This window comes from Purpureocillium lilacinum, assembly GCF_023168085.1.
Source record: "Purpureocillium lilacinum CBS 284.36 DNA, scaffold_2, whole genome shotgun sequence".
Classification (NCBI taxonomy): Eukaryota; Fungi; Ascomycota; class Sordariomycetes; order Hypocreales; family Ophiocordycipitaceae; genus Purpureocillium; species Purpureocillium lilacinum.
The window spans coordinates 1,200,338-1,224,431 of NW_027072112.1; the positions used below are offsets into that span (position 1 = coordinate 1,200,338).

The 24,094-nt window shown below is 63.4% G+C and overlaps 5 protein-coding genes across 5 annotated transcripts; 4 read left to right on the top strand and 1 right to left on the bottom strand.

Moving 5' to 3' along the window:
• Window positions 1-722: 722 nt before the first annotated feature.
• PLICBS_002181 (cytoplasmic GTPase/eEF2-like protein (ribosomal biogenesis)) lies at window positions 723-3,984 on the bottom strand (the record flags this gene model as incomplete). Its single annotated transcript, XM_018321815.2, has 2 exons — window positions 723-3,860; window positions 3,922-3,984. The coding sequence occupies 2 exons, from the start codon at window positions 3,982-3,984 to the stop codon at window positions 723-725; spliced, it is 3,201 nt and encodes a 1,066-aa protein (XP_018179295.2).
• Window positions 3,985-4,709: 725 nt separating this feature from the next.
• On the top strand, window positions 4,710-6,299 carry PLICBS_002182 (uncharacterized protein; the record flags this gene model as incomplete). The annotated part of the gene is made up of 3 exons (XM_018321816.1): window positions 4,710-5,018; window positions 5,124-6,161; window positions 6,216-6,299. The coding sequence occupies 3 exons, from the start codon at window positions 4,710-4,712 to the stop codon at window positions 6,297-6,299; spliced, it is 1,431 nt and encodes a 476-aa protein (XP_018179296.1).
• Window positions 6,300-15,724: 9,425 nt separating this feature from the next.
• On the top strand, window positions 15,725-16,507 carry PLICBS_002183 (uncharacterized protein; the record flags this gene model as incomplete). The annotated part of the gene is made up of 1 exon (XM_065599973.1): window positions 15,725-16,507. One exon carries the CDS (start codon window positions 15,725-15,727, stop codon window positions 16,505-16,507), a length of 783 nt encoding a protein of 260 aa, XP_065456045.1.
• Window positions 16,508-18,062: 1,555 nt separating this feature from the next.
• PLICBS_002184 (uncharacterized protein) lies at window positions 18,063-19,211 on the top strand (the record flags this gene model as incomplete). Its single annotated transcript, XM_018321817.2, has 2 exons — window positions 18,063-18,470; window positions 18,543-19,211. 2 exons carry the CDS (start codon window positions 18,063-18,065, stop codon window positions 19,209-19,211), a joined length of 1,077 nt encoding a protein of 358 aa, XP_018179297.2.
• A 2,572-nt stretch (window positions 19,212-21,783) lies between these two features.
• PLICBS_002185 (uncharacterized protein) lies at window positions 21,784-23,730 on the top strand (the record flags this gene model as incomplete). Its single annotated transcript, XM_018321818.2, has 1 exon — window positions 21,784-23,730. The coding sequence occupies one exon, from the start codon at window positions 21,784-21,786 to the stop codon at window positions 23,728-23,730; it is 1,947 nt and encodes a 648-aa protein (XP_018179298.1).
• Between the last annotated feature and the right edge of the window lie 364 nt (window positions 23,731-24,094).

The following is a 24,094-nucleotide window of genomic DNA, read 5'->3' on the forward strand; positions in this document are numbered from 1 at the left end:
CTAAAACCGCCCACGAGGAACGACGGCGTCGCCCCCCGGGATCGGATCTCGCGCGGCTCCCCCCATATTCCCTGTTTTTGAGGCACCGCCCAAACCTGGGGGAGGGAGGCTCGAATCCGCTGGATCGGTCCGTCTGGCCCGACAGGGCAAAGGGCCAGCCACCGCGCCCCCGTCTCCAGGCTCCACCGACGAGAGCCGGCCGACGGGGCTCGGGGGCCGCTGCTGTTGGTGCTGCTGGTTCTGCTGGAGCGACGAGGCGCGATCATGCGATCCCGCCCCATCCAGGCGGCAAGGCGGGTTGGCTGGCTGGCTGGCTGGCCTGGCGGGACTGGGGCTGGCTTGCTTTTTTAGCGCTCGGGTCTCGACTGTTTGGCTTTGGGGCGCCGCCGCCTTGCCGCAGCCTTCGCCTCCCCCCATTATTCGTGAGCGTCTTTGTCTGTTGGGCGTGGCTTGGTTGTGGGCGGCACCCAGAGAAAAAGCCGGGGAAGGGGCAACGACAACGGCCCCTTGCGTCGAGTGTTGTGCAGTGGCAGTGCCAAGCCAGCATCGCTCGCATCCAAAGGGATGGGCCCAATGCTTGGGAGGAGCGAATGATGTCCACGGAATGACACCGAGGCCGACGACGTGGACGTTGCCCAGGCTTCTGACGAACGCACACACGACGAGAGACATGGCCCAGCCGGTCGCGCTGCAAGCTTCGGCGTCCCCTCCACAGTAGACGTCTACCGCTTCAGAGTCTTCTGCTTCTCCGCGTCCGTCGCCACGTGCCGACCCTCAATCAGCAGGCCCTTCTTGCGCCGGACGCCGTCCATGTAGCGCTTGGCCACGTTCTCGCGGTCCGCCAGCTCGCCCAGGTCCTCGAGGTCGTCCTCGGTGAAGGGCACCCAGAACGGGTCCTCGTCCAGGATCTCGAAGCCCGCAAAGATGAGCTGCGGCTGTGCCGCGCCACTCGTCCGCTTGCGCATCTCGTCCGCGAACCCGAAGCTCTCGGCCACGGGCAGCAGCGCCTGGATTGTGAAGAACGGCGTTCCCTCTTTCATGATCTCCGCCACCACCCGCCCTCGCCGCCGCGTAAGCACGTCGTATACCCGCCCCAGCACCTCGGTCGACGCCTGGATCTCCACCGTGTACATGGCCAGCATGAGGCGCGGCGACCAGTCCAGGAACCCAGCGCGCACGCAAGACTGCACAGATTTGATGACTTCGCCCGTCAGCCGCCCAAGCTTGTCTCGCGCCGACGAGTCGTCCTCAGACAGGTTCAGCGCGACCTCCTCGACGAAAATAGCAATCCCTTGCATGGGCTCGTGGCAGAGCGGGCCCTGCGCCGTTGCCAGTTGGAAGGCGTAGGTGATCTTGTCGGCCAGATGGCAGGGGTGCAGTGACTCTCCCGCGCGTGGGGCCGTGGTGTCGATCGTCTTAGTGCCAAACACCAGGTCCAGTACGCCATCCTTGGTCGCGTCGATGAGCAGGTTGGGGCCTGTTCGCCGGGGGCCAAATGCAGCAATACGGTCAATCCGGTTCTTCCAAATCTCCCGTCCCTTGCCAGCCTCGAGCTGTTGTCGCAGCTGCTGCTTCAGCTCCTCGGCCGACAGCGTGGTGCTGGCAGTGACAGTTGTGTCCGCCACCACGTCCGTGTCGGCTTCTCCCCCTTGCTCCTGCTCCTCGTCTGTGGAGCGCCTCTCAGCGTATAGCCGCTTGATCGAGTCGCCGTTCTTGAGGAGAAAGTCGGTGACGTTGGCGGGCAGGGGCCTGACCTGAATCCTCAGGGTCACCTGCTTTGAGCTCGTCGTGCCTACAACCACGCCGCGGCCCAGGTCCTTATTCACCGGCGGCCGCATTTCCTCCGCACGCACAATCGTCTCTCGGTAGGGCACGATCGGGGCACCGGCCTGGATGTCGCAGTGGGCGAAGCGCTCCTTGAGGTCCAACAAACATCGTTCGAGGTGTAGTTCGCCGGCGGTGAGGAGGACGTGCTCGCCGCTGGAGAACTGCTCGTACTCGGCACAGGGGTCGCTCTGAACCAAAAGGTGTAGGCCGTGAATCATCTTGTCTAGATCTGCTGGGTTAACAGGCTCGAGCGCAACCCGCACGATGGGCTGGCCGGTCATGCTCACGCCCGCCAGGTTCACGGCGCCGTCGATCCGGCTGCACAGAGTGCCCGACTTGAGAATCTTGCCCTCCAGGCCGCCGATGCCGAAGACGACGCCGGCCGGAACGGAGTCGAGCGCCTCCAAATTCCGCCCCATGAGCATGTAAAGAGCCGTGACTTTGACCTCTTGCGGCTTCGGGTCTGCGTTGGGTTCCGCTGGCGACCACTTGGGCGGAATAACATGGAGCGTGTCCCCGACTGACAGTGTGCCCGAGTAGATTCTGGCAAAGCCGATGAGATGTTCCGGGTCGACCTTCTTCTCCTCCGTGTCCTGCGTGGCGTCGTTTATGTTGGCGGAGCTGAGCGCGTCGGTCAGGCTGTCAACCCCATTTGTCTCCCGGGCGGCTTGTGCGCGAGCGGCCTCGGCGCGCTTCTGTCTTGCCAGCTCTCGCGCCTCCTCGCCCGTCATCTGCCCGGTTGTCTTTCTCCGGTTCTCGGGAAGCTCGCTCTCTGGAATGGACACCATCTTGCTGACATATGCCACCACGGGGTCGGACTTGCTGTGCTTGAATGAAACCATGGCATCCTTGATGGCTGGGTCAATGGCTTCGGAGCCTGGCGAGTCCTCCAGCAGCTCCGGCAACCGCTCGGCCTGCGCAGCGGGCGGGGAGGGCAAGGACTCGATGACGGAAACCAGCAGCGCCGTCGACAGCGGGAGCCAAGACGCAAAGACGGTAGTGAGAAGCAGGCGCGGATCCCTGGCCCTGATGATATGTGGTGGGATGGTGAGGCCCAAAGACTTTGTGACCTTTTCCAGCAGTGCGGGGTCGCCTTTGCCGCTGTCACCGCCGCAGGTAGCCTGGTAGACGGTCCACACGGGCTCGAGAACCAGCTGCACGAACATGGGCTTGAGGTTGCGGCCCTTGAGATGCTTGGGCCCCAGCACCTTTTTCGTCTTGGGGTCAAGATAGAAGCTGCCCCACAGCACCTTTTCCATGACGCCTCGCTTGATGCCGAGCTTCTTCTCGTACAGGCTCGCAAACTGACGGCACGTAAAGGCCCAGCCATCGATGGCGCTGCTGAAGATGACGTTGTTCCTCTCGGGCGCAAAGTAAATGTCCTCGTCGTCGCGCTCCTCGAACTGCAGCTCGCCGGCGTCGTCGACCAGGTCGTCGGCGGACGCCTTGGCGGCGGCGGCGGCGGTGACACGCTCCTCCATCTTCTCTCTCCAGTTGAGGTCCTCCTCCATCCGCTCGCCCTGGAAGAAGCTGCCAAGGACGGCGTTGACCTGCTCTAGGAGCTTGCTGAGGTGCACGTAGGCCTCGGAAGGTGTCATCTTGAGCTCGGTCACGAGGCGGTCAATCTTGTTGATGACGAGCAGCGGCTTGAGCTTCTCGATCCACGACTGCCGCAGCACAGTGACGGTCTGGCTGCAGACTCCTTCTACCGCGTCTACCAGCACGACCGCTCCGTCGCACAGTCTCGAGGCGGTAGACACCTCGCTGCTGAAATCGATGTGGCCGGGCGAGTCGATGAGGTTAATGAGGTACTCCTTGGGTTCCGGGGTGGCGTCCGGGGCGGATCTGCGGAGCATGGAAAAGTAGAGCGAGATGGCCGAGGACTCCATGGTGATGCCTCGGGTCTGCTCGTCGGGGCGGGAGTCCAGGTACCGAATCTTGCCGGCCAGCTTGGGCGAGATGATGCCGTTGGTGGCAAGCAGGGCGTCGGTGAGTGACGTTTTGCCATGGTCGACATGGGCGAGGATACAGATCTGGACGAGTTAGAGAGCCTGGCCTGAAGGACAAGTGAAGGGCAGGGGGGGTCGGGCTCACGTTTCGTATGTCGTTGGACTGCCGCTGGAGACTCGCCAGCTTCTCGGGGTTAACGACAGGCATGGTGATTCTTGGCAGCTCCGGCAGCAGAGCAGCAGAATGTGTTTGGAAGATGTCTTCGAGGTCACCGAGACATGGGATGAAGCTCCCTTGAAAATGGGGAAATCGGTGAGGATGTTGAGGGGGCTGCTTTGAGGTACACTATATGGCCGAGCTTGCGATGTTTTAGCGGCGGTTCGGACGGGTAAGTTTGCCTGGCTTGGTCATCACCAGCGCCTCCCGGCTTGCTTGGCCTTCGTGTTTGGCCGCCAGGAAACTGTGCTCGCTCCACCGCAGATACAGCTCGACGGAGGACGGTGACTCAGGGCGTCAGGATTGCTCAGAATGATTGAAAGATGTTTGGTCCAATCACGGCACCCATTCGACCTGATGCCGCCTCGCCTCGCAGCTCGGTCGCTCACGCTCTTGGTCCTTGGAGAGTCGAGTGCCCCGCTTTGCGCCCGCGACCGCCGTGCCCCGCCATCGCGGCCGCCCGATACGTGCATCTTTATGCATCTAGCCTCTCCGGCCGTCGCGTTAGCCGCATATCCGCACCACAAGCCCTAACAGCCACGCAAGGCACGAAAATTCGGCGAGGCACCGCATCACGCCCCTCAGCAAGAAGCGCAAAATTTCGGTCGCTGCTGCCCCTCCGCTCCGCACCCGCGCCTCGACCACGACCGACGAGACCGAGGACGAGGACGACCACGATCGACCGAGCCACCACCACACACCGCCAGCACGCAATCATGGCGACGTACCAAAACGGCGTGGCCCCGGCCCGCGCCGTCGCCGACGACAGCGATGTCGAGGAGGAGGTCCTCGTTGCCGAGTACAAGGAGCACGTCCAGTACGAGGACGGCGAGGAGCTGAGCCAGACCAACTCCTTGACCATGGCCCAGCAGACCGACGACATCCAGGCGCGCCTCGTCCAGGCCGCCCAGCCCCTCGACTTCTCCGCGCCCCTCGAGGTCAAGTTCCAGAGCTACGACTCGTACTGCAGCTTGTTCCACTTTATCCTCAACTCCGAGGGCCCCGTCGATCTTGATCCTCCCTCGGTACGTGACAGTCCTGGGCCGCGGGGATACCACTTGCTCCTGGCCGGCTTTCCCCTTGGCAGACTTGCCAGACATGGCAGATCATGAGCTAACCGAGTTCCCTAGCACTTCTGGGCGTGGGACGTCATCGATGAGTTCATCTACCAGTTCAACTCGTTCAGCTCCTACCGGTCGCGCATCGCCCGGCAGGCGTCCAACGAGGAGGAGATCCAGATCCTCAAGGAGAACCCCAACACTTGGGGCTGCTACAGCGTCCTCAACGTGCTGTACTCGCTCATCCAGCGGTCGCAGATCACCGAGCAGCTGGCTGCCATGCGCCGCAACGAGGACCCCGCGGCCGTCGCCGGCGACTACGGCTCCAAGCCCCTGTACCGCATGCTCGGCTACTTCTCCATCATCGGCCTGCTGCGGGTGCACTGCCTGCTCGGCGACTTCAGCCTCGCCCTCAAGACGCTCGACGACATCGAGCTCAACAAGAAGGGCATGCTCGCGCGTGTCATGGCTGCCCACTTCACCACCTACTACTACCTGGGCTTCTCCTACATGATGATGCACCGCTACGCCGACGCCATCAAGATGTTCAGCCACATCCTCATCTACATCTCGCGCACCAAGACGTACCAGAAGAACCCCCAGTACGATTCCATCACCAAGAAGAACGAGCAGATGTACGCCCTCATCGCCATCTGCGTTGCCTTCCAGCCCACCCGTCTCGACGACACCATCCACAGCGCGCTCCGCGAGAAGTACGGCGACCAGCTGCTTAAGCTGCAGCGCGGCGGCCCCGAGTCGCTGCCCATCTTCGAGGAGCTCTTCCGCACCGCCTGCCCCAAGTTCATCTCCCCCGTGCCTCCGGACTTTGAGAACCCCGAGTCCAACATCGACCCCGTCGAGCACCACCTGGCCGTCTTCATGGACGAGGTCAAGACCAACATGTGGAGCCCCACTATCAAGTCGTACCTGCGCCTGTACACCACCATGGACCTCAACAAGCTGGCCGGCTTCCTCGAGGTCAAGCCCGACGAGCTGCGCTCCTGGCTGCTCGTCACCAAGCAGCGCACCAAGCAGCTGCGGTACCAGGACCAGGGCTTGCTCGAGGGCGAGCTGGTCAACGTCAGCGACCTCGACTACGCTCTGCAGGGTGTAAGTAACCATAATATGAGACTCTATGCCTTCGAGGCGCTAACATGTGGACAGGACTTGATTCACATCTCCGAGGCCAAGGTCGGCCGCAAGCTCGTCGACTGGTACCTCCGCAACCTCTCCCGCACTTACAACTAAGCAGTGGTGGGGAGGACCACTGGCATCTCTATCGATCCGCCGCACGCTGGGCTCGTCGTCAACGACAGCGCCAAGACGGCAGACGGGGCGCCCCAGCGGGCAGATACGTATGTGCAAGCCGATATATGGGCTGCATGGCACTGGCGTCACGGAGTTGGGGACATGTTGCTTGTATGTACCGAGGGAGAACATGGGAGGACCCTCGAGCGGTTCGGGCCCCGCAGGAACCGAGCGCCCCGCGCATCGCAGACCCCGGACAGGACGGGCGTCTGGCAAGGCGGCGCGCCCTGAGGGAGCGCCGTAATTTTAAGCATAAAGATAAGATTTTCCCCGGGGGGTGGGAGGCGGCGACGAGCCGCCGCCGCAACCCCACGGGCGATAGTTCAAGTAGATCCAAAAAATATGGAAACCTGCGAACTGGTCCCACGGCGGCGAGCGTGTCTGGCACCGACAGGAGGCCAGGCGGCGTTCGTGTCGGTGTGTGACTGTGGGTGAGTGACTGTCATACTGTGACGAGGGAGCGGCTGCCGCTTGCCCCAGCTGCCCGGGTCCGCGGGCGGCTGAGACACTTGGCGCGGGCGTCTTGCGCATCTGGAACCAACAAAGCACTCTTTTTGGGTGGGTTACTCACGTCCCCATGTCCGTCTGGGCGCCGCCGCGGATCAGCTCGCGCGCCGCCTCGACTTGGCAGCTGGGCTTGTCACGATGCCAAGGGGTCGGGGAGACGCGCAGTGCTCGATCTCGGACTGACCGACGGGGTTGAATCGCTTGGCATCGGGGGAGTGGATGGCAATCCGTTTGGAGTGCACAATGGGTGTGGCCTCGTGACCTGTCTCCCTGGCTTGGTGTTGCCCTCCTTGGCTTTATGGTTATTCTTGTTCCTTGCCCCGAGGATAGGATGGAGCGTGATCAGACCAGGACTGTTGTGAAGGGGGGTGGGAGGACTGACACGTTTGTACTACAATTTACTCGTACTCGGACGCTGCGTGTTGCGAAACGACGGTCAGGGGGACTTTGTCGTCGTCGTCATCTTCGTATCGTCGTTGTCGAGGCCTGGGTATGTATCATATGCGCAAGTCGAAAAATGACACGACAAAGTTGTCGATATGGCACATGCGCATGCCAAAAAAAGATGCGAGGCATCACTAACAACCGCGGAGACCGGGGGCGTGAGATGTTTGATTCCAAGCCCGTCGGCACGCGCGCTTCTCGGTTGGTACTCTTTTGGCAGTCCGGGGCGCCATCCATCCACTCACTGCAGGCTGCCGGGGGGCCGGCGGAGCGGTTTCGTTTTCCGCAGCTGGCTGCTGCTGCTGCTCGTGAATAAGGTCCGTTGCACAGAGCGTCGCAAGGCAGAGAAAAATTAAGGCCGCATGACGGTCGAAGCCACTTACGTATTTTGTACTGCACGCACTCGTCCAACATCAAACCACACCCCGGTAGATATTGTACGTGTCCTGATGTACAGTTCTGTACTGTACTGATCCTTGGCGCAGGATAGTAGAGCAAAAGTCGAGGGCAGAGAGACAACGCATTGTCCCCACGGGCATGCCCCGAGGAAGGAGGCTGGCGGGCGGGCGAGTGTGGGGAGACGGGGAGCGCACAGCATGCACCCGGGCGGCTGTGTGCTGGTCCCATGGGGCGAGCGTGGGGGGCCAAGAGAGCGCCACGGGAGCCTCTGAGATGAGTTGTGAATGAGTTTTGCAAAGGGCAGGTACTATAGCATCATGTTTGTATTCTTGTCCTGTCTCCTCGCTGGCGGAGCTAGCATTCGGGAACTGAAGAGCCATGAGACTCAAGTAGACAGGCATGCCTTGTGGACAGAACGAACGGCATAGGGGAACTTCTCTGTATGAAGAATCCAAGTTGACACGCTGTCAACGGTCATCAGCCGCGGACCGAGGGGATACCTGACTCCGGGAATACGGACCTGCCAACCCGGCGGCACGGCCGATGTGACACTCGCCCTCACGGGGTAAGGTATAGCGGTGACATTTTTAGTCCAGATACTGTATGTATCCAACTACTGCCTTGCGTGTACTGTACGCTGCTGCATCGTTGCGGACATGTACCGTACAGTACCACCCAGCAGTGCTCACGAGTGCTCAACTCCTCGCCCAAGATCTAGCACCCAACTCTGCGTGCACGTTCCACCATGGCAGCAAGCGGTGAAGGTCCTGGGCGACCGCCTTGGCGCCCCTACCTACCTACCTACATGATTAGGGTCCGCACGCGCGCACAAGACCCTCCGTCTAACAATATCCCATCCTCCCCACCCCCTTTTCCCCCTCGGGGCCTCACGCAGCGGGCGGCGGCGGTCTGCTGCTGGGATGGAAGCCCGCGTCAGGGTTGGAGCCGCGGGAGCGGTTTGCGCGCCGTGCGCCGTGCGCCAAAGGGCAGTGTGTCGATCAACGCGCGAGTGCGGGCTGGTCCCTGCGCTCTTCGAGGTGTATGTACTACGTACGTACGCTTGCCTGTGGTTACTCTATGCACAAGCTGGGGTGGAAAGTCGGAGCTCCAGTTACGGGGGCGGGGGCGGCTGTGAGATAAGGTCGGTTAAGGGCATGGGTGCGGATGGATCATGGATGGATGGAGGGGCTTGCTACGGCGGCGAATGTGGCGCGAGTGTGTTGTGCAGGATTATGGGATGTGGTATGCATCCCTGAAGGGCCAGCCGTCCGGCGCAGACGCTGTGCGACGCGAGCGTAAGGCCAGGCGGACGACGGCGACACAGCGGGGGAGGAAGACATAATACACAGCTGGACAAGGCAGCGCCTACAAAGTGTGCAGAGCTGCGAAAATCACGCTGGCAGCCCCCGGCCGTCCGTCTGGGCTTGACGCGTAACTACCTACACGTATAACCCACATGCAATTGTCACGGGCCGGGCTCGGCGTCGGGGCGGTGCGTCGACGCTGACAGTCGCAAGTCCGCAACTCGCGGAGCAAAGGTGAGAAGCCCCGCCGCGGGGTGGGCGATGGAGGGGGGAAAAGCGAACGGGAGCTCGGGACCGGGGGAGGGGGGAAGAGACCGGAGGACGGAGGGGCGGCCTTGGGGCGGGTTAGCAGCAGTTAATTACCTTGGGTTGGGTGGGTAGGTAGGGGGGCGAGACGGTATTAATTCAGGTCGAGCCGGGCCGAAGCGATCGTCAGATATGGCCGTCGGCAGATCCAACGAGGCAGGCGGGCCATGCGGGCGGGCGCGTGGGGGATGGGGGATGGGGGATGCAGCCGGCATGGACGGAGAAAGACAGACACGCACACACGCATTGCGTAGATGCCGTATGTATTCATTTATTGTACTGCATGCGCCATGGACTGGGGAAGAGGGAAAAGGGGGGTGGGCTGTTGCGTAATAGCAAGTCATAACAGAACAGGACAGCAGTGAGAGTGTGTAGGTGTGTATGTACTACAAGGGATCCTTTGTCTGCTCAGACCTGTGGCGGCGCCCGTGGACGAGATTGGGGAATGCCGAGAGGGCTGACAGGCAGGCGGCCGGCCGCCGAGCCCGCCGAGAAACCTGAAGCGTCTCGGCGTCCGAGAAAGGATGGCACGAGAGGGCGAGCGAGCCGATGATTGCTGCTTGGCTGGACAGGCAGGATGCATGGCTGGGTGGGAAGGGATCCTGGTCGGACATGGGCGTGGCATTGGGGGGGGGAACACATCGGGCGGGAGTGGCACATGGCAGCAGCAGCAGCAGGACGGAGATGGGAGGGGAGAGATGGGAGGGGAGGGGGAAGCATGGCACGGACGGGATGCATGGCGTCGACACAAGCTTACTTTTTAACCTTGGAGCCGGAATACTACAGTACGTCCGTATGTACGTACGTATGTGCAAAAAAACAAACAACAGCGCCGAGTCTCAGCCCCCAGATCCGTCCAAGATGCCCAACTAACTCGGCAGTCCGTATTGCGCTACAACACTCCGCGTAGTTACCCCCTTGCGATAGCCGGAACTCGGGGGGCAATGCACAAGTCCCTGGGGTGCACGGCACGGGCTATGTCACTCCTTTCGGTAACTTAGTTATCCTGGTACCATGACATGGACCATGGGGCTTTTTGTCCAAGACTAGCCCGGGATGCTTGGTGGTTGTGCTGGGCCATGACGATGATGCGCGGCGGAGGGGGGGAACTGGAGCGGCATGGCCAAGCATCCGTCGTCGGCACGGCGGAGTGGCGTGTCGGCCTCTGTCCGGCATCAGAGGGCGGCCGCGGCTGCAGCCCGTCGTCTTGGCACGCGTTGCAGCTGAAAGGCGCGCGCGCGCGCGCTCGCTCGCTTGGGGTCGTCCATGTCTGGCCCGTCCTTCCATCCGTCATCATCGTCCTGATCCTGGGCGATCCATCCACCCATCCCCCAGCAGATGCCCCCATGTGGAATCCATCTGACTGTGCTACTCAGTACACGGGACAGGGTTGAAAGTCTTCAGCGCGCGGCACAGCGGTGGGAGGGAGGGAGGGATCGAGGGGCTGCTTGACGGACTAACTAGTTGGTACGTACGGAGTAGTATGATGAATCAATATCTGGTTTTCCGTTTGAGATTTGATGGATGCCGTCCCATGTCGTCGTCCCCCGCGCGCATGGCATCGCATCCCACATGCTGCTGCTTGGCTTCCGCACCGCGCACAGACTCTCCATCTGTCTGTCGGGCTGTCTGTCGTCTTGGCCTCTCCCCGTCACATCACCTCACGTCACGGCTCCCTCACATATAGACACTCACACTCACACACACACACGCCGCGCCGCGCCGTTGGGCTCCCCCCCACCGGGTCAGGACCAGCAGCCGCCGCAGACGTATGTGTGTGGTGCGTGCGTGCGTGCGTGCCTGTGTCCAGTCCCTCCTCCAACCCAAACCCAAAACCCCCCCGCGCCAGGTTTTTGTCCACCCCCCTCCCACAGCAGCACGTTAGATGTTGGAGAAGAAAGAGAGCGAGCGAGAGAGCGAGCCAGAGCCCGCCACCGGCCGCAAGAATAAATAGCAATAAATATAACCTTGTTTCGGCTCCATCTTTCCCCCCTTCTTGCCCTGCCCGCCCCTGCCTGCCCTGCAGAAACACGCCCAACGGCAAAACACCGTCCACTGTTCCGTCCGTCTGTCCTCCCTCGGTGGAGAGTACAGAGGCTGAGAAGAGAGTGCCCGGTATAACCCCACTGGCACCAGCCCACACGAGTCGGGCGACGACGATACTCTGTGCATACCACGTACATACCGCCATAGAGAGAGAGACAAGAGACGGAGAGATAGAGCGCAAGCAGTGAACCGAGCACGAGAACAAGACAAGCAAAAGATCTCGGCCAAGCCCCAACCCCCAAACCCGCTCGCGACAAGAAACCCTGAAGAGATGCGAGCCCCTGCTCCTCACCGCCGTAGCACAGTATCGTCACCACCGTCTCCCGCGCGCCGCATCGTCGTCGCATCGCAGCAGCAGCAGCAGCAGAAGCACGACGCGCAGCCGCCCCGTCTCGTCGCCTCGCGTGCCTGACACCGTTGACAGCCGAGGGGCAACAACGACAACAACAAGGCAGACATCACACCACCACCCGCTTCGCTTCGCGTACTGCAGGATACGACTCCGTGCACTGCCCGTCGACTCACCCGAGGGCTTTGCTTGTTCACCGTCGGACACCGTCTCATCTACACGTCCCGCTCCCGACGCGACCTGCTGCAGCTGTTTTTCGCGTGGCACAAGGCGCGGCAGTTACCCATCTAGTACACGCCGTGCTCACCATACTCATACACCTGCCGAGCCGCATCTCATCCCATCTCATCTCATCGTATCGTATCCCGCGTCGCATCTCATCTCCCGTTCTTGAACGCGCGCCGAGACACGATCCCTCCGACGGCGTCGAGCTTCATTCGGTAGCGCGAATCGGCACAGCCTTCCCCCCCTCCCCCTTCGGGCAATTTCCCCCATCTGTTCTTCTCTTCTTCCTCGGCAACAACCGAGTAAATAAGAAAGAAATAACACAGGACTTGTCCGTCGGGTCCGGCGTCCCATCAGGTGACTCCCCTCCCCGCATCAGGTGACTGGCTGGGGAAACGAGACGACCAGGCTGCGCACGCACCGCAGCGGCAAAAGCGGTGGCCGCAGCAGCAGCAGCAGCAGCAGCAGCTCACTCACCATCGCGCATCGTATCCGGTGCGACGGTCAAGCGATCCCGTGTAAGCCCACACCACACGAATACCTACATACGCTTGACAAAACACCACTACCGCTTTGGAAACCCCCCCTTGCTGGCCCGCGCATCGGCAAGCAGAAAAGCAGCCCGTCAGCAGTATTACTACTAGCCGGTAATACCGACTACCAACCACCGACACCGACTACTGAGCGGACATCGGCCCATTATCACAAGCCCATCAGCAGGGAGGGAGAAGAGCTGCCCCGGAGTGCTTCCGCTTGCGTTCTGCGACCGCGATTGCGTGCGTCATCCCCGCCGCCGCGCGCCTGCAATCTGTAAGGTTGGCCGGCTGCCGCGAACCGGTCAACAGGTATCCCATCCCCGGCCAGCGAATCGACGGGGACGGTCCGTACCCGTGGGCCGCCCAAGGGGGAGAAGGGCCCTGTCAGCAGCAGCAGCAGCAGGACCAGCATCAAAACCCAGCAAGCGAGAGAAGAAGAGAAAGAAAAGGGAGAGAGAGACCGGGACTGCCGTGAAATCACCCCCTCGACCCCGAGTCAAAGAAGGACAATTTCTGCCCGTGTCCACCCCGGCACACCCACCGATAGTCAAATCCTCGGGCTGGGTTCCATCCTTCTGGAGTGTGTGTGACGACTGCGTGGCCCTTGCTGCCCGTCGAGCATCATCATCACCCGTCATCAGCGTCAACGTCATTGCAGGCCGCACGGAGCAGGCACCACCCCAAACGACGGACGGCGGATATCATTATTATTATTATCATCACCTTGCCCGGCTGCCCACCGGCGGTTATTGCTGGCGCGTACGTACGCAAGTGCAGCAACGCACAGGACTCCATAGGGCACCGGCATTTACACTACACGCCGCGTGACGCCTCACCTTATTTCCATTACAGTGCAGCGGCAGCGGCAGCGGCAGCGACAGCGACAGCGACAGCAGCAGCGCAGCAGCAGCGCAGCAGCAGCGCAGCAGCACTACCGGTGCGCCGCCATCCGCCATCAACCACCACCACACCCCAGCGAGAGAACCTTGAACCTAACAGGGGACCCCCCCAGTCCGTGCTGCGTGCTGCGGACCTCCACCACAAACCCAAGGTACGGCAAGCCCCCACCGCGAGCCCGACGCCTGCAGGGTGTGTGGCGACCTTCTGGCGCCGCCCAGTGCCTGTGGCTCCCCGTCAGGTCAGATCAGCCCAAAACTCACCCCGTCAATTTTCAAGGTTGGCAATTTAGGTGCGCCCGGGGTGGTCCAAGCTCCCCTCCCTTGTGCCCCGGCCCGCTACCTTAGCCCATCCATAGCGCCAGCAGCAGCGAGCTGTCTGTCCGCTGCCCCGCCCCCCTTCTCCGCCGCCACACCTTCTTCCATCGCCGCGGTTGCTGTGCTTTGCTGTGCTGTGCTGCGCTGCGCGGGTGTGCTGTGCGGTGTGAGCTGCCCGTGATCCCATCCCCGGGATCACCTCAGCTGCGTCACCTCACCTCAGGTACCGGTACTGGCGCCTCGTACCAGCCCGGTACCCTCACTTCACACGGCGCACTCACTTGGGTTGGCTTACAGTGGTGAACAGTGAACACGGCCACCGAGGACCACTGGACCTCACCCAGAGCCCGGCACTGCAGCACTGTACACTGATTTGACTGCGCTGCACCTCACACACCTCACGGACCACCCGACCTACCTATTCTCTGGGCACCTGCACTGGGCTCTGCCCGCAGCAGCAACCACCTCGCGCGCTCCACTGGGCTGCAGCCTGCGCCTGGCACCTGCAACAGCGGTACCAGCCCGGGACCTGTGCGCGGCGCCTGTGTGTGCCCGCCTTCCACTGCTGGCCACCACCACCACCCCCCCGGCCTGGACTTTAAGGTACCTGTTTCTGGACTCCCGCTGCATGACGGGACCCTGGACCTCGCCTTACCTCGCCTTGCCTTGCCTTGCCATACCTCAAGCCTTGCCTTGCCTTCCAGGTTGTTTGCTTGCTGTGCCTCGCCGTTCCCGTTCGAGCTCAAGCTTCGTTCCTGCAACCACGCAGAACCTCCTGCGCATCGCATCGCATCATCGCATACACCGCCGCTGCCGACTTTTGTTGGAGCTCGAGCGGTTCTCCTTCCTCCTCTTCCTTCTTCTCCCACTTCTCTTCTGCACCTGTCCTTGTTATCTCGCCTTTTTCTCTTCCCCTGCCGCCCGCTGCAGGCACACCTACCTACCGATCTACCTACCTATCTCGCCTTGACGACACAGCTCGAAGCTGCCTGAAGAAGCGCCAGAGGGTTCGATCTCGATACCTCCTTCCGTTCTCGCCGTCGGTTTCGACTACCACCACGGCCGATACCACCACCGCGGGCCTCCAGCATTGCCACTACCACCTTCATAATCATCGGCGGCTCCATCATCATCTTCACAGTCGTCGTTGTCGTCGCCGCCCTGTTCGAAAACAGCAAGCACCCTCCGTTTTACATCATCTACGACCTGCCCGCCTGCCGGCTTGCAGCTTCTTCTCCCCGCCGCGCGCTCACCACTTGCCGCCTCTCGCGCAACCCCATCGCCTGACCCGGTCGCCATCGCCATCGTCATCGCCGTCGACGTCGTTCTCGATCTGGTCGTCCTTGCACGGCTCCAACCCGCCCTCTCGCCCGTCGTCGAAACGCTGTCCCGCCAAGACGGCGCGCGGCAGTCCCGTCCCGCCTGCACGCCCGTTTGAGTGCCGTGCCTGCGCCTGCGCCTTGCCGCCGCGTGGCCGTTTGTGCGCCCGTTTGTGTGGCCCGAGCCGGCATCTTTTTGCCGATCTGTGACACGGCAAGATCTCTTTGTCTTGGACTCACCCTGCGACCTGAGTCGCTCGCCTCGCCCGCCACCCACCCTGCGCCCCCAGGTGAGACCGGAGCCAGCCCGAGCATTCGTTCATTGGACCGGTCCCTGCTGTCCCTGCGAGATTGCGGCAGCGGCCATATCAACCATATCGACCACATCGACCACGACGGCCGGCCCTCAGGCCAGCGCCCACCCGGACGTCGCCGCCGTGGCTCACCAGTCGGACCCCCCCTTTCCTCCTCCCCTCCGTCCTCCCCTCCGCCAGCGCAAGCGCTCCCTATTCTCGGCCTTTTCCTGCCACGGGGCCAAGGCTTTCGCGTGCATAACCGATGCCTCCGGCGGCGACCACGCCGACGGCCGCGTTAGGCGCATCCCCCATGGCAGCCGCGAGCCGAGGCCAAGCAGGAGCAGCGTCAGCAAGCCTGCCGCCCTGCGGCCAACCGTGGACTCACCCCCGCTGGTGAGCGAAGACTCGGATGTCTCGCCCATGACGGCTGCCCCAGAGGCGACGCACAAGAAGCCCGGCAGCAGCAGCAGCGATAGTGACAGCACCAACGCCTCCTCCAGCGGCACCGAAGGTTCCAACGACGTCGCCGGCAGCCTCGAGGCCAGCGGCGCCAAGAGCACCACCGGCCCTGATGGCACCAACGGCAACGACGTCGCCGCTGGCGACTACTTCTTCCCGCCAGCGTCACCGGCGGCCGAGACCAAGGACCAAGCCCGGGCGGATCGGCCCGCTGACAGCGGCGTCAGCATGTCTGCTGGCCTCTCCGGACAGCCGCCCGTCCCGGCCGCCAATGAGCTGGAGCGGCGGGCGTCGGTCGCCACGACGGCATCGACGCAGCCGCGCAAGCTCAGCATCACCTTCCAGGACCAGCTGCCGAGGCGTGACTCGTCCGGGTCGGCAAGCATCGCGGGCTCCAACCGCTCGTCCAACGGCGGCTCCAACGAATCCTCCAACGGCTCGTCCAACGAGGGCTCGGACCGCGGCGCTCCCAGGAAACAGTCGGTGTCGTCCATCAGCCTCCGAAGCCTCTCCAGCCAGTCCCTGGCGTCAGCCGAGCCACGCAAGTCGAGCGTCTCGTTCCAGGATGTGCTGCCGAGGCCCGATTATGCGACGGTCGACGATCTCGTCAACGCGTGGAGCCGGAAGCGATCGATTTCGTCCATCAGCTTCCGACAGCTGCGAGCCTCGTCGCCCATGGACAGGGCGCTGTCACCGGCAAGCGAGTCGCGCTCTCGAGCGCCGTCGCCACCTCACCAAAGGTAAGCATCTTGATTTTTCATTCAGTGTCCATCCCGTCGAGTTGCTGCCGGCTCGTCGAGCGTCGTCGAGTGACGTCGCATCGGCGAGTCTAACAAAGAAGGAGAGACACCCATGAAGAATGGATGGGTTGAGACATGACACCACCCTCGGGTTGCGCGAGGGCGCCTTGTTATAAGTGACTGGCCCCTCGTCGCCCGTGTTATGCACTGCACACCAGCTCGGCACCCAGTTCCGGGACGGGCCCTCCCTTTTGCGCCCATCATGCCCCAGAACAGACGCCTGGTCGTCGCTGCGGTCCCCACGTCGGCGGCTCTCGGGTGGAGCGGCACGCTGCGCTGTGCCCGGCTTTGGGGTCCATGGCATGGAGCCACCCGACCCTTGGTGCGATGGCTGCTAGCCCGCCCGCCCTGATGAGCCCGCCTGCCGGTCCTGTGCTGGCGAGATCCGGGCGAGTTTAGAGTTATTCCGCCAGCGCTGGCCGGGTGACCGGGATTGCTCGTTGATGGGCAGGCGGCGCCGGCGTGTCGCGCGCATCATGGTGCGGTGCCCGTCGGCGGCGTGGCCCAGTGGATGCGGTCGCGCACGGCGGTGGCGGCGGCAGAGGAGACACTGGCGCGCCTGTTGTCCCCGGCCGAAGCTTCCCTTGCCATGTGCTCTCTGCCTTGCCGGGCCCCGAGGGTGAGCGAGCGAGGGGGAACTGGGTCACGGCGGCGTGCATGTGCGCGCGGCTGGAATGATGCTGGCGTGCTTGGCCGGCTTTCCCTCCCGAGACCATCGTGTCCCTCCAATTCATCCAGCGAGACGCAGCCCCACTGGCCGGAGGCACCACTTGCGGGCAACAGCCAGGCCGGCTGTGGAAGCTTGTCACATTGATTGCCTGAAGGCGGCTAGCCAGCCCGACCTGCCTGCCTTGGATGCTTGGGTACCCCGCTGGAATTAACCTCTCACCTCGCCTACCCCGCTGCCCACCCGCCCGCGAGCCTCCTCGAGGCTCCCACTGCTCGCCCGTCGCGCTGCCTTGCGCTTGGCCGCGAGTAAGGCGCTGCTTCAAGCTTGGGTTCAATGGTGCGGTCACGGATGGCCTGTCTGGTGGCTCCTGGCGCCGCGCGGTCGGGCGCGGGGGTTCAAGCGCTGGTCGCTGGTCGCTGGTCGCTGCTCCCGGGCGCAGCCAGTCGCTCGCCCGCTCGCTCGCCCGGGCGGGCACCTCCAGTCTTACCGTGCTACTGGCCTCGCTAGTTCGTTCCCGGCGGGCTGGGCTGGGCTCCGCTGGGCTGCTCCTCCTTCCCCAAGTTGAGGCTATGCAGGGCAGTGGCCACCCCGAGGCCGCCAGTGCCGCCAGCGCGGCCAGCGCCGCGGCGGGCGTCATGTCATCTTCCCCTCCCGCTCGTCGCCGCCCGCACATGCGCCTCGCACCTCAGTTGTCTCATCTACTACTATCCATCATCCAATCCCCCTCCCCCTCTCCATCTCTGCAACCCTTATCCCCGCGGCGCCGCTCGCCTTCTCTATCTCGCACCCTGCCTTTCATTGCCCGCCTGTGCTGCGACCGCCGCCCGTCATGGCGCCGCTAACCGAGACACCGCACGACAGGTTCCAGCGGCACGTCGGCTTCGACAACGTGCCCAATGGCGAGGCCACCAAGAACAACACGCTGTCGCTGACGCTCAACGTCAAGCACAAGGGCTACCAGGCCCGCCGCCGGTCACGAACCTTCATGGTCGGCGTCGACGAGCACTCGTACTCCGACTATGCAATCCAGTGGCTGCTCGACGAGCTGGTCGACGACGGCGACGAAATTGTCTGCGTGCGAGTCATCGAGAAGGAGATTCGCTACAATGACAAGCAGTACCAGGACGACGCGAGGCACATCATGGACGCCATTCTCGCAAAGAATGGTGCCAATCGCGCCATCAGCTTCGTCCTCGAGTACGCCGTCGGCAAGCTGCACGCGACGTTTCAAAAGCTGGTGCGCACTCCCCTCCCTCTCTAGCATTGGCTTTCTTGTACACCCGCTGACCAGAGCCCGTCCCCCCGACAGATTCAAATGTACCAACCCGCCATGCTCATCGTGGGCACTAAGGGCCGGTCGCTCGGTGGCATCCAGGGGCTGGTTAACGCCCGCAACTCGTTCTCCAAGTACTGCCTGCAGTACTCTCCCGTGCCCGTCGTGGTCGTGCGGCCGACGGAGCAGCGCATCAAGAAGAAGGTGAAGCGCGCAAACGACTCGACCCGCCAGACGTATGTGGGCATGCTGGCCAAGACGCACGGCCGCCACGAGGCCGACAGCGAGGCCAGCAGCACCTACGAGCTCGAGGTCCAGAACACGCCCGACGAAGAGGCCCACCAGGTCGCCAAGGTGCTCGGCCTGCCCGCTAAGTTCGACCCGACCATTAAGCCTCTCCCGTCGAGCCAGCTGCGCCCGCGCTCCAGGCCGACCAGCCCGCACCCGGGCGCCGACGTACCCACGCGTCTAGTGGACGCATCGCCCTCCAGCGAACGCGGCGACAGCGACGAAGACGAAGACGACGAGGAGTGCGACTTCGACGTTATCGACGGCCAGCAGGCGCTCACCCAGCAGCAGAAGCTGGAGCAGCTGCACAAGATGGAGGTGGGAGAGGCAGCCGCTCTGAAGATGGGCGTCGACGACGATACGGACGAGTCGGACGAGAAGTCAGACACGGCGCAGGAAGCCAAGGCCGCTTCATAGAAGAAGAAGACGGGCCGGGAAGAGGGGCCCGGCGCCGCACCGGGTTCCGGCGTTACGGTACACCACGACGGCAATGTGCCTGAGCCATGTCCACTCCACGAAACAGGTCCGACAGCCGCTACAGAGGAGTATGATGTATTCGCCGTCTAGCAGACGTTTGACGGGCAGGCGGGGCACGGCAGCAGTGTCCAGCCAGCGCCGAAACCGCCAACGAGGGGGCGGCTGCTCTCGTTGATTCCGGAGCAGGCGGAAGGCGCCCACGACGCGCATGGGAAAGCGAGCTCTCGACTCGCAGCACAAGCTACTTTGGGACAGGCATGCGATGGTTCCGTGGATGAGAGCAAGGCGTCATTGCACCCGACGGAGGTGAGAAACAGGTCGGCGTCTCCCACGGCCTCGTACTGCAGTAGCAGGACCCGCTTGCGCAGGGAGTATCGACGCAACTACAACCTAGAACGAAGAACCCGCAGGGGAACGTTGGAGAACCGGAACGGGCGCCTTCACAGCCGCCACAGGCGGAGGCCCACGCGAGACAGGCGCCGCGAACGCGCCCTGTACTGGAACCGCGTGGCGTTTTTGCGAAAGAGCCACGCCGTTCGCCATCGCATCGCGAAGCAATATTGCCTGGAGTTTGCCCAGGACCTGGCGGCGGAAAGGATTGCCGTGCGAGATTTTGCCTCGCCGGCGGAGAGGAGTGCCGCTCGAAGCCATGCCTTGCCAGTTGGCGACGGAGCTTTGCCGGCGGAGAGCAGTGCCGCTCGCGATACCTCGCCTGTGAAAGACAGAGCTTTGCCGGCGGAGAACAGAACCGCTCGCGATACTGCCTCGCCAACCCAGGATGTGGCGGCACAGAGGGGAGCAGGAGCAGCCCCAAAGGTAGACCTTGCGACCCGTCTTGCTGTCGCGGCACAGCGGGAGGCAGGATCAGCGCCCAAGGCAAACCTTGCGACCCGTCTTGCTGCCGCGGCTCGGTGTGAAGCAGGAGCAGTGCCCAAGACAAACCTCGCGACCCGTCTTGCTGCCGCGTTCGGCCTCGACGCCAGAGCGGCCCCCGTCGACGACACACATGGCAGGCGCGACGAAGTGGAGGATGCCGCAGGGACGGCAGGCAAGAAGACGGTAGAGCCTTTGGAGGCCGAGGCACAGGACGAGCGCCGCGACCTATGGAGCCTTTTGCGCGTGTTGGGATCTTGGTTCGGGTGTTGCCATAGACGGGGCAAGCGGGAGGACTAAGACTGAGAGAGAGAATGAGCAGCGAGCGCGCCAGACAGGCTTAGGCGTCATTGTGTAGCTGCACATCTCAATACAACCCAGCGTTGTGCTTGACCGATCCCGCCGTTGCTTTGATGCCGTGTTAGTCGTCGTCGTGGGGTGCATCATGGGCCAGCGGCGGCGAGACGCAGGCGTAGCGTCGCATGCCGCCGTCGTATTCGCTGCATGGCGCCGGCCGGCGCGGTCGATACGAGACGCTGCGATGCTTGCCAGCACGCGCGCGGAGGGGGAGGGAGCGCGCCCGTTGGCGGAATGGTCATGCCACGAGCGCGTCCAGGGGTCGGCTTCGATGTCGTCGCAACGCCTCGTCACCGGCGAGCAGCGGGATTCGTGGATCTGCGGACGCCTGCAGCTCGGTGCAGGGCTGGAAGTTCGTGATGACACATGCAAAGTGCCGGTGTGAAGGGCGAGGTACTACCTTAGGTATATTTGATGTACCTCGTACCAGGTAATTATCAGGCACCAGACCGTGGGGATTTGTGCCGCACGCACAACCTTGGAAGCAACCTTGGGAAGCTGAGGCAAGGTGGTGGCCTGCCGCGGGCTGCCGCAATGGATTGGAATGGACACTGCGTTGGACTGTGCGGCAGCCTCAGGGACGGCATTCATGAGCGCTGCCACCCCTCCGTGGAAGTTAGGCGGGTACCTGCAAAGTACCGCCGTCCATGCTGTAGGGGTGGCGTCCCAGTGGTTCGCTTCCACCAAGCCCTCCAGCTGGAGGTTCTGCGGAGTGCTGCCCCTCCCGTCCACCGTGGTGGGTGTTGGGTGGCTGCCAGGGACCCGCTGCTGACGACAGACCGACTGGGGGTCTTCGTGGGAACGGCAGTGAACCTCGTCTGATTGATTCCAACGACAGCCCGCCCTTGCTGCTCGCTTCTTACACGTTACACGTAACCTTGCGATTTTACTTTTGCCCATACTTTGGCCCCTCGACGCATAAACATCTACGGTCGTCGCATGCCGACAGAAACGAAAGACGCCTATTGTTCAGCGACTGCGGCACACGCAAAGGGAGCAGAAACACCAGATCCAGCAGGAGCAGGAGCAGCATGACACCGCGATAGCGAGGAAGCCCCCGCGTGCGAGCGAGCGAGCAAGCGAGCAAAGTGACACGAAGCAAAGGCGGCTCGCCTCGCCTACCGCGGCGAGCGACGACCTCTTACGTTACACATACCGTACCTACCTACGTACCTCGCACGAATTACTCGACGACATAGTTTCGAGTCAGCCGATTGTCAGCACATCACCGCTTCCTCCCACGACACCTTGACCCCACGAAACGAGACCAGCGATAACTGCCATGTGGCCTTTCACGTCGTCGTGCCTCGCCACGGCCGACGCCTGCTCGGCGCCCTCGCGCCGCGCCGTGACACTCTCGACGGTGGTGTCGCTGGCCCCATTCGCGTGCTGCTTCGCGCTGGTGGCGATACTGGCGGCGCGACACGTCTTCCCGCGGCTGGGCGCCGGCCACGACGCCTTCCGCGACGGTGAGGACCACGTCCTCCCTGCGCACGCACCCGCGTCACTGCGCCAGGCCCACGCCGAGCACGGCCGCAAGAGCTGGGCCAGAAGGGGCGCCGCCTGGGCGTTTGGCGCGACGGTCGGGCTGGCGGCCGCGCTGGGCATGCTGATACTCGCCGAGATTGCGACAGCAGGCGCTGGCGCCTCGAATGGGGGCGGAGGCGTGCACGGCAGGGAGCTGGCAAAGGGCGAGGCCGTCGTGGTGCCTGCGCTGCTGGCCATGCTGGTGGCGGTGGTGCCGTGGATGGAGTGTCGCGCGCTGGTGAGCGGCATGGGCTGGAGCTTCCAGCGGACGAGCAAGGGCAGGGTCCCGAAGGTCGCGTGGGCGCTGCAGGCACTTCTGTTTGGCGGCTGGCTGTTTGCCTTTTGGTCCGTCGGCAGGGTCGTCCCCGAGTCTGCCGTCCGGCAGCAGCCGGTCAAGTCGCTTGCCAGGTCGACCATTGGCCGGATGCTGGGGCGCAAGGGTGATGACGATGAGGTCGGGTTTGTGGAGATGCTGACGCGGGCGTGCCTCGAGCGCGTAGGGGTGGTGGGCATCGCGCTCATGGCGCTGCTGGCGGGCTTTGCCTCCGTGTCGGCCCCGTGGCACACCTTCATCGACACGCCGGGGCGCAGAGGGCGGCCCGTGACCGAGGCCGATGTCAACCGCAAGCAGGCCGGGCTGGATGCAACGAGCGAGATGCTCCTCACGAAGCGGCACCGGCTGCAGCAGCTGGAGCGCCGCGCCGCCGAGACGGCAGGCGCCACGTCGTCGACGTCGACATCATCGGGCGGGCTGGTCGGCAAGGTCATGGGCGGCATCAGCATGATGCGCGGAGTCGTGTCGGCGGAAGAGTCCGAGATGCGCCAGCTGCGCGTCGAGATTGCCGGGCTCGAAGACATGGAGGCGAACCTGGCATCTAACGTGGAGGTCATCAAGGGCCACCGTGCGGCGGCACAGCGGGCGTCTACCGTCCTGGGCCGGCTGACGCTTATTCCAGCGTACATCTTCAGCGTGTACTGCGTGTACCGCGTGCTGGCGACGTGCCTGACGACGGCACGGCGGGCTTCTTCATCATGGTGGTCGGCCGGCTCTCTCTCCTCCTCGGCCGGCCACAACGCCGGGGACTATCTGGACCCTGCGAGCGGCGGCAGCAGCTTCTCGAGCAGCGACCCGGTGAGCCGGTTCCTGGGCCTGCTGGCACGGCACTGGGACCCGCAGCTGGACCAGCTGGCGTGGGCACGGGCGGCGAGCTTCGCCCTGAGCGGCTTCATGCTGGTGGCGTCGGCGCGGAGCGCGGCGCAGACGTTCCACCTCCTGGCGCGGTGGATGCCCGCGGCGGTGCTGCGCCAGGCGCGCGCGCACCTGGCGCTGGCGACGGGCGAGGTGGCGGGCGCGTACGTGGTGTCGGCGGGCTGGCTGCTGAGGGGCCAGCTGCCGCGCGAGGCGGGCGGGCGGGGGCTCGAGGGCATGCTCGGGGGCGGCGCCGCCTCGGTGCAGTCTGCGGGCGGCGGTGGTGGTGGTGGTGCAGGCGGAGGGCAGCACGGTCGGCAGCCGTCGCTGCGGCCGGGCTTCGTGGACGGCTGGTTCGAGGGCTGGTTCCTGCTGGGCGCGGGGGCGACGCTGCTGGGCGTGTGGGTGGCGAGGAGGGTGAGGGGGGGTGGTAGTGGTCCAGGGGGGTTGGGAGGCGAGGAGGACGAGTGGGATGACTATGGGGGGGAGGAGATGGCGAAGCGGAGTGATTGAGGGTTTGGTGGTGGTGAGGGGATGAGGAGTTGACTTGTTGAGGCAATGATGATTGTGATGTTTGGCGTGTGTGTTCTTGTGCTTGTGCTTGTGCCTGCTTCAGTATGGTGTTGGCGTTGGCGTTGAGATGACATCTCTGAGAGGGATGAAGGTGGCCCTTGATGATCGTCTCGACGATGGTCTTGACGGTGGTTAGGTGTCTGGGCTGGCTCCTCTACACAGACACTGACATGTTCTTGGTATATATTCATATGTGCTTCTACCATACAGGCTCATCCATCTGTCTCTTGTTTCCACCTCTCCTTTTGTGTTCCAAAATCTTGCCGTTGTTCGTCCACCCCGGCTTCTTCTCCTGCTTCTGCTC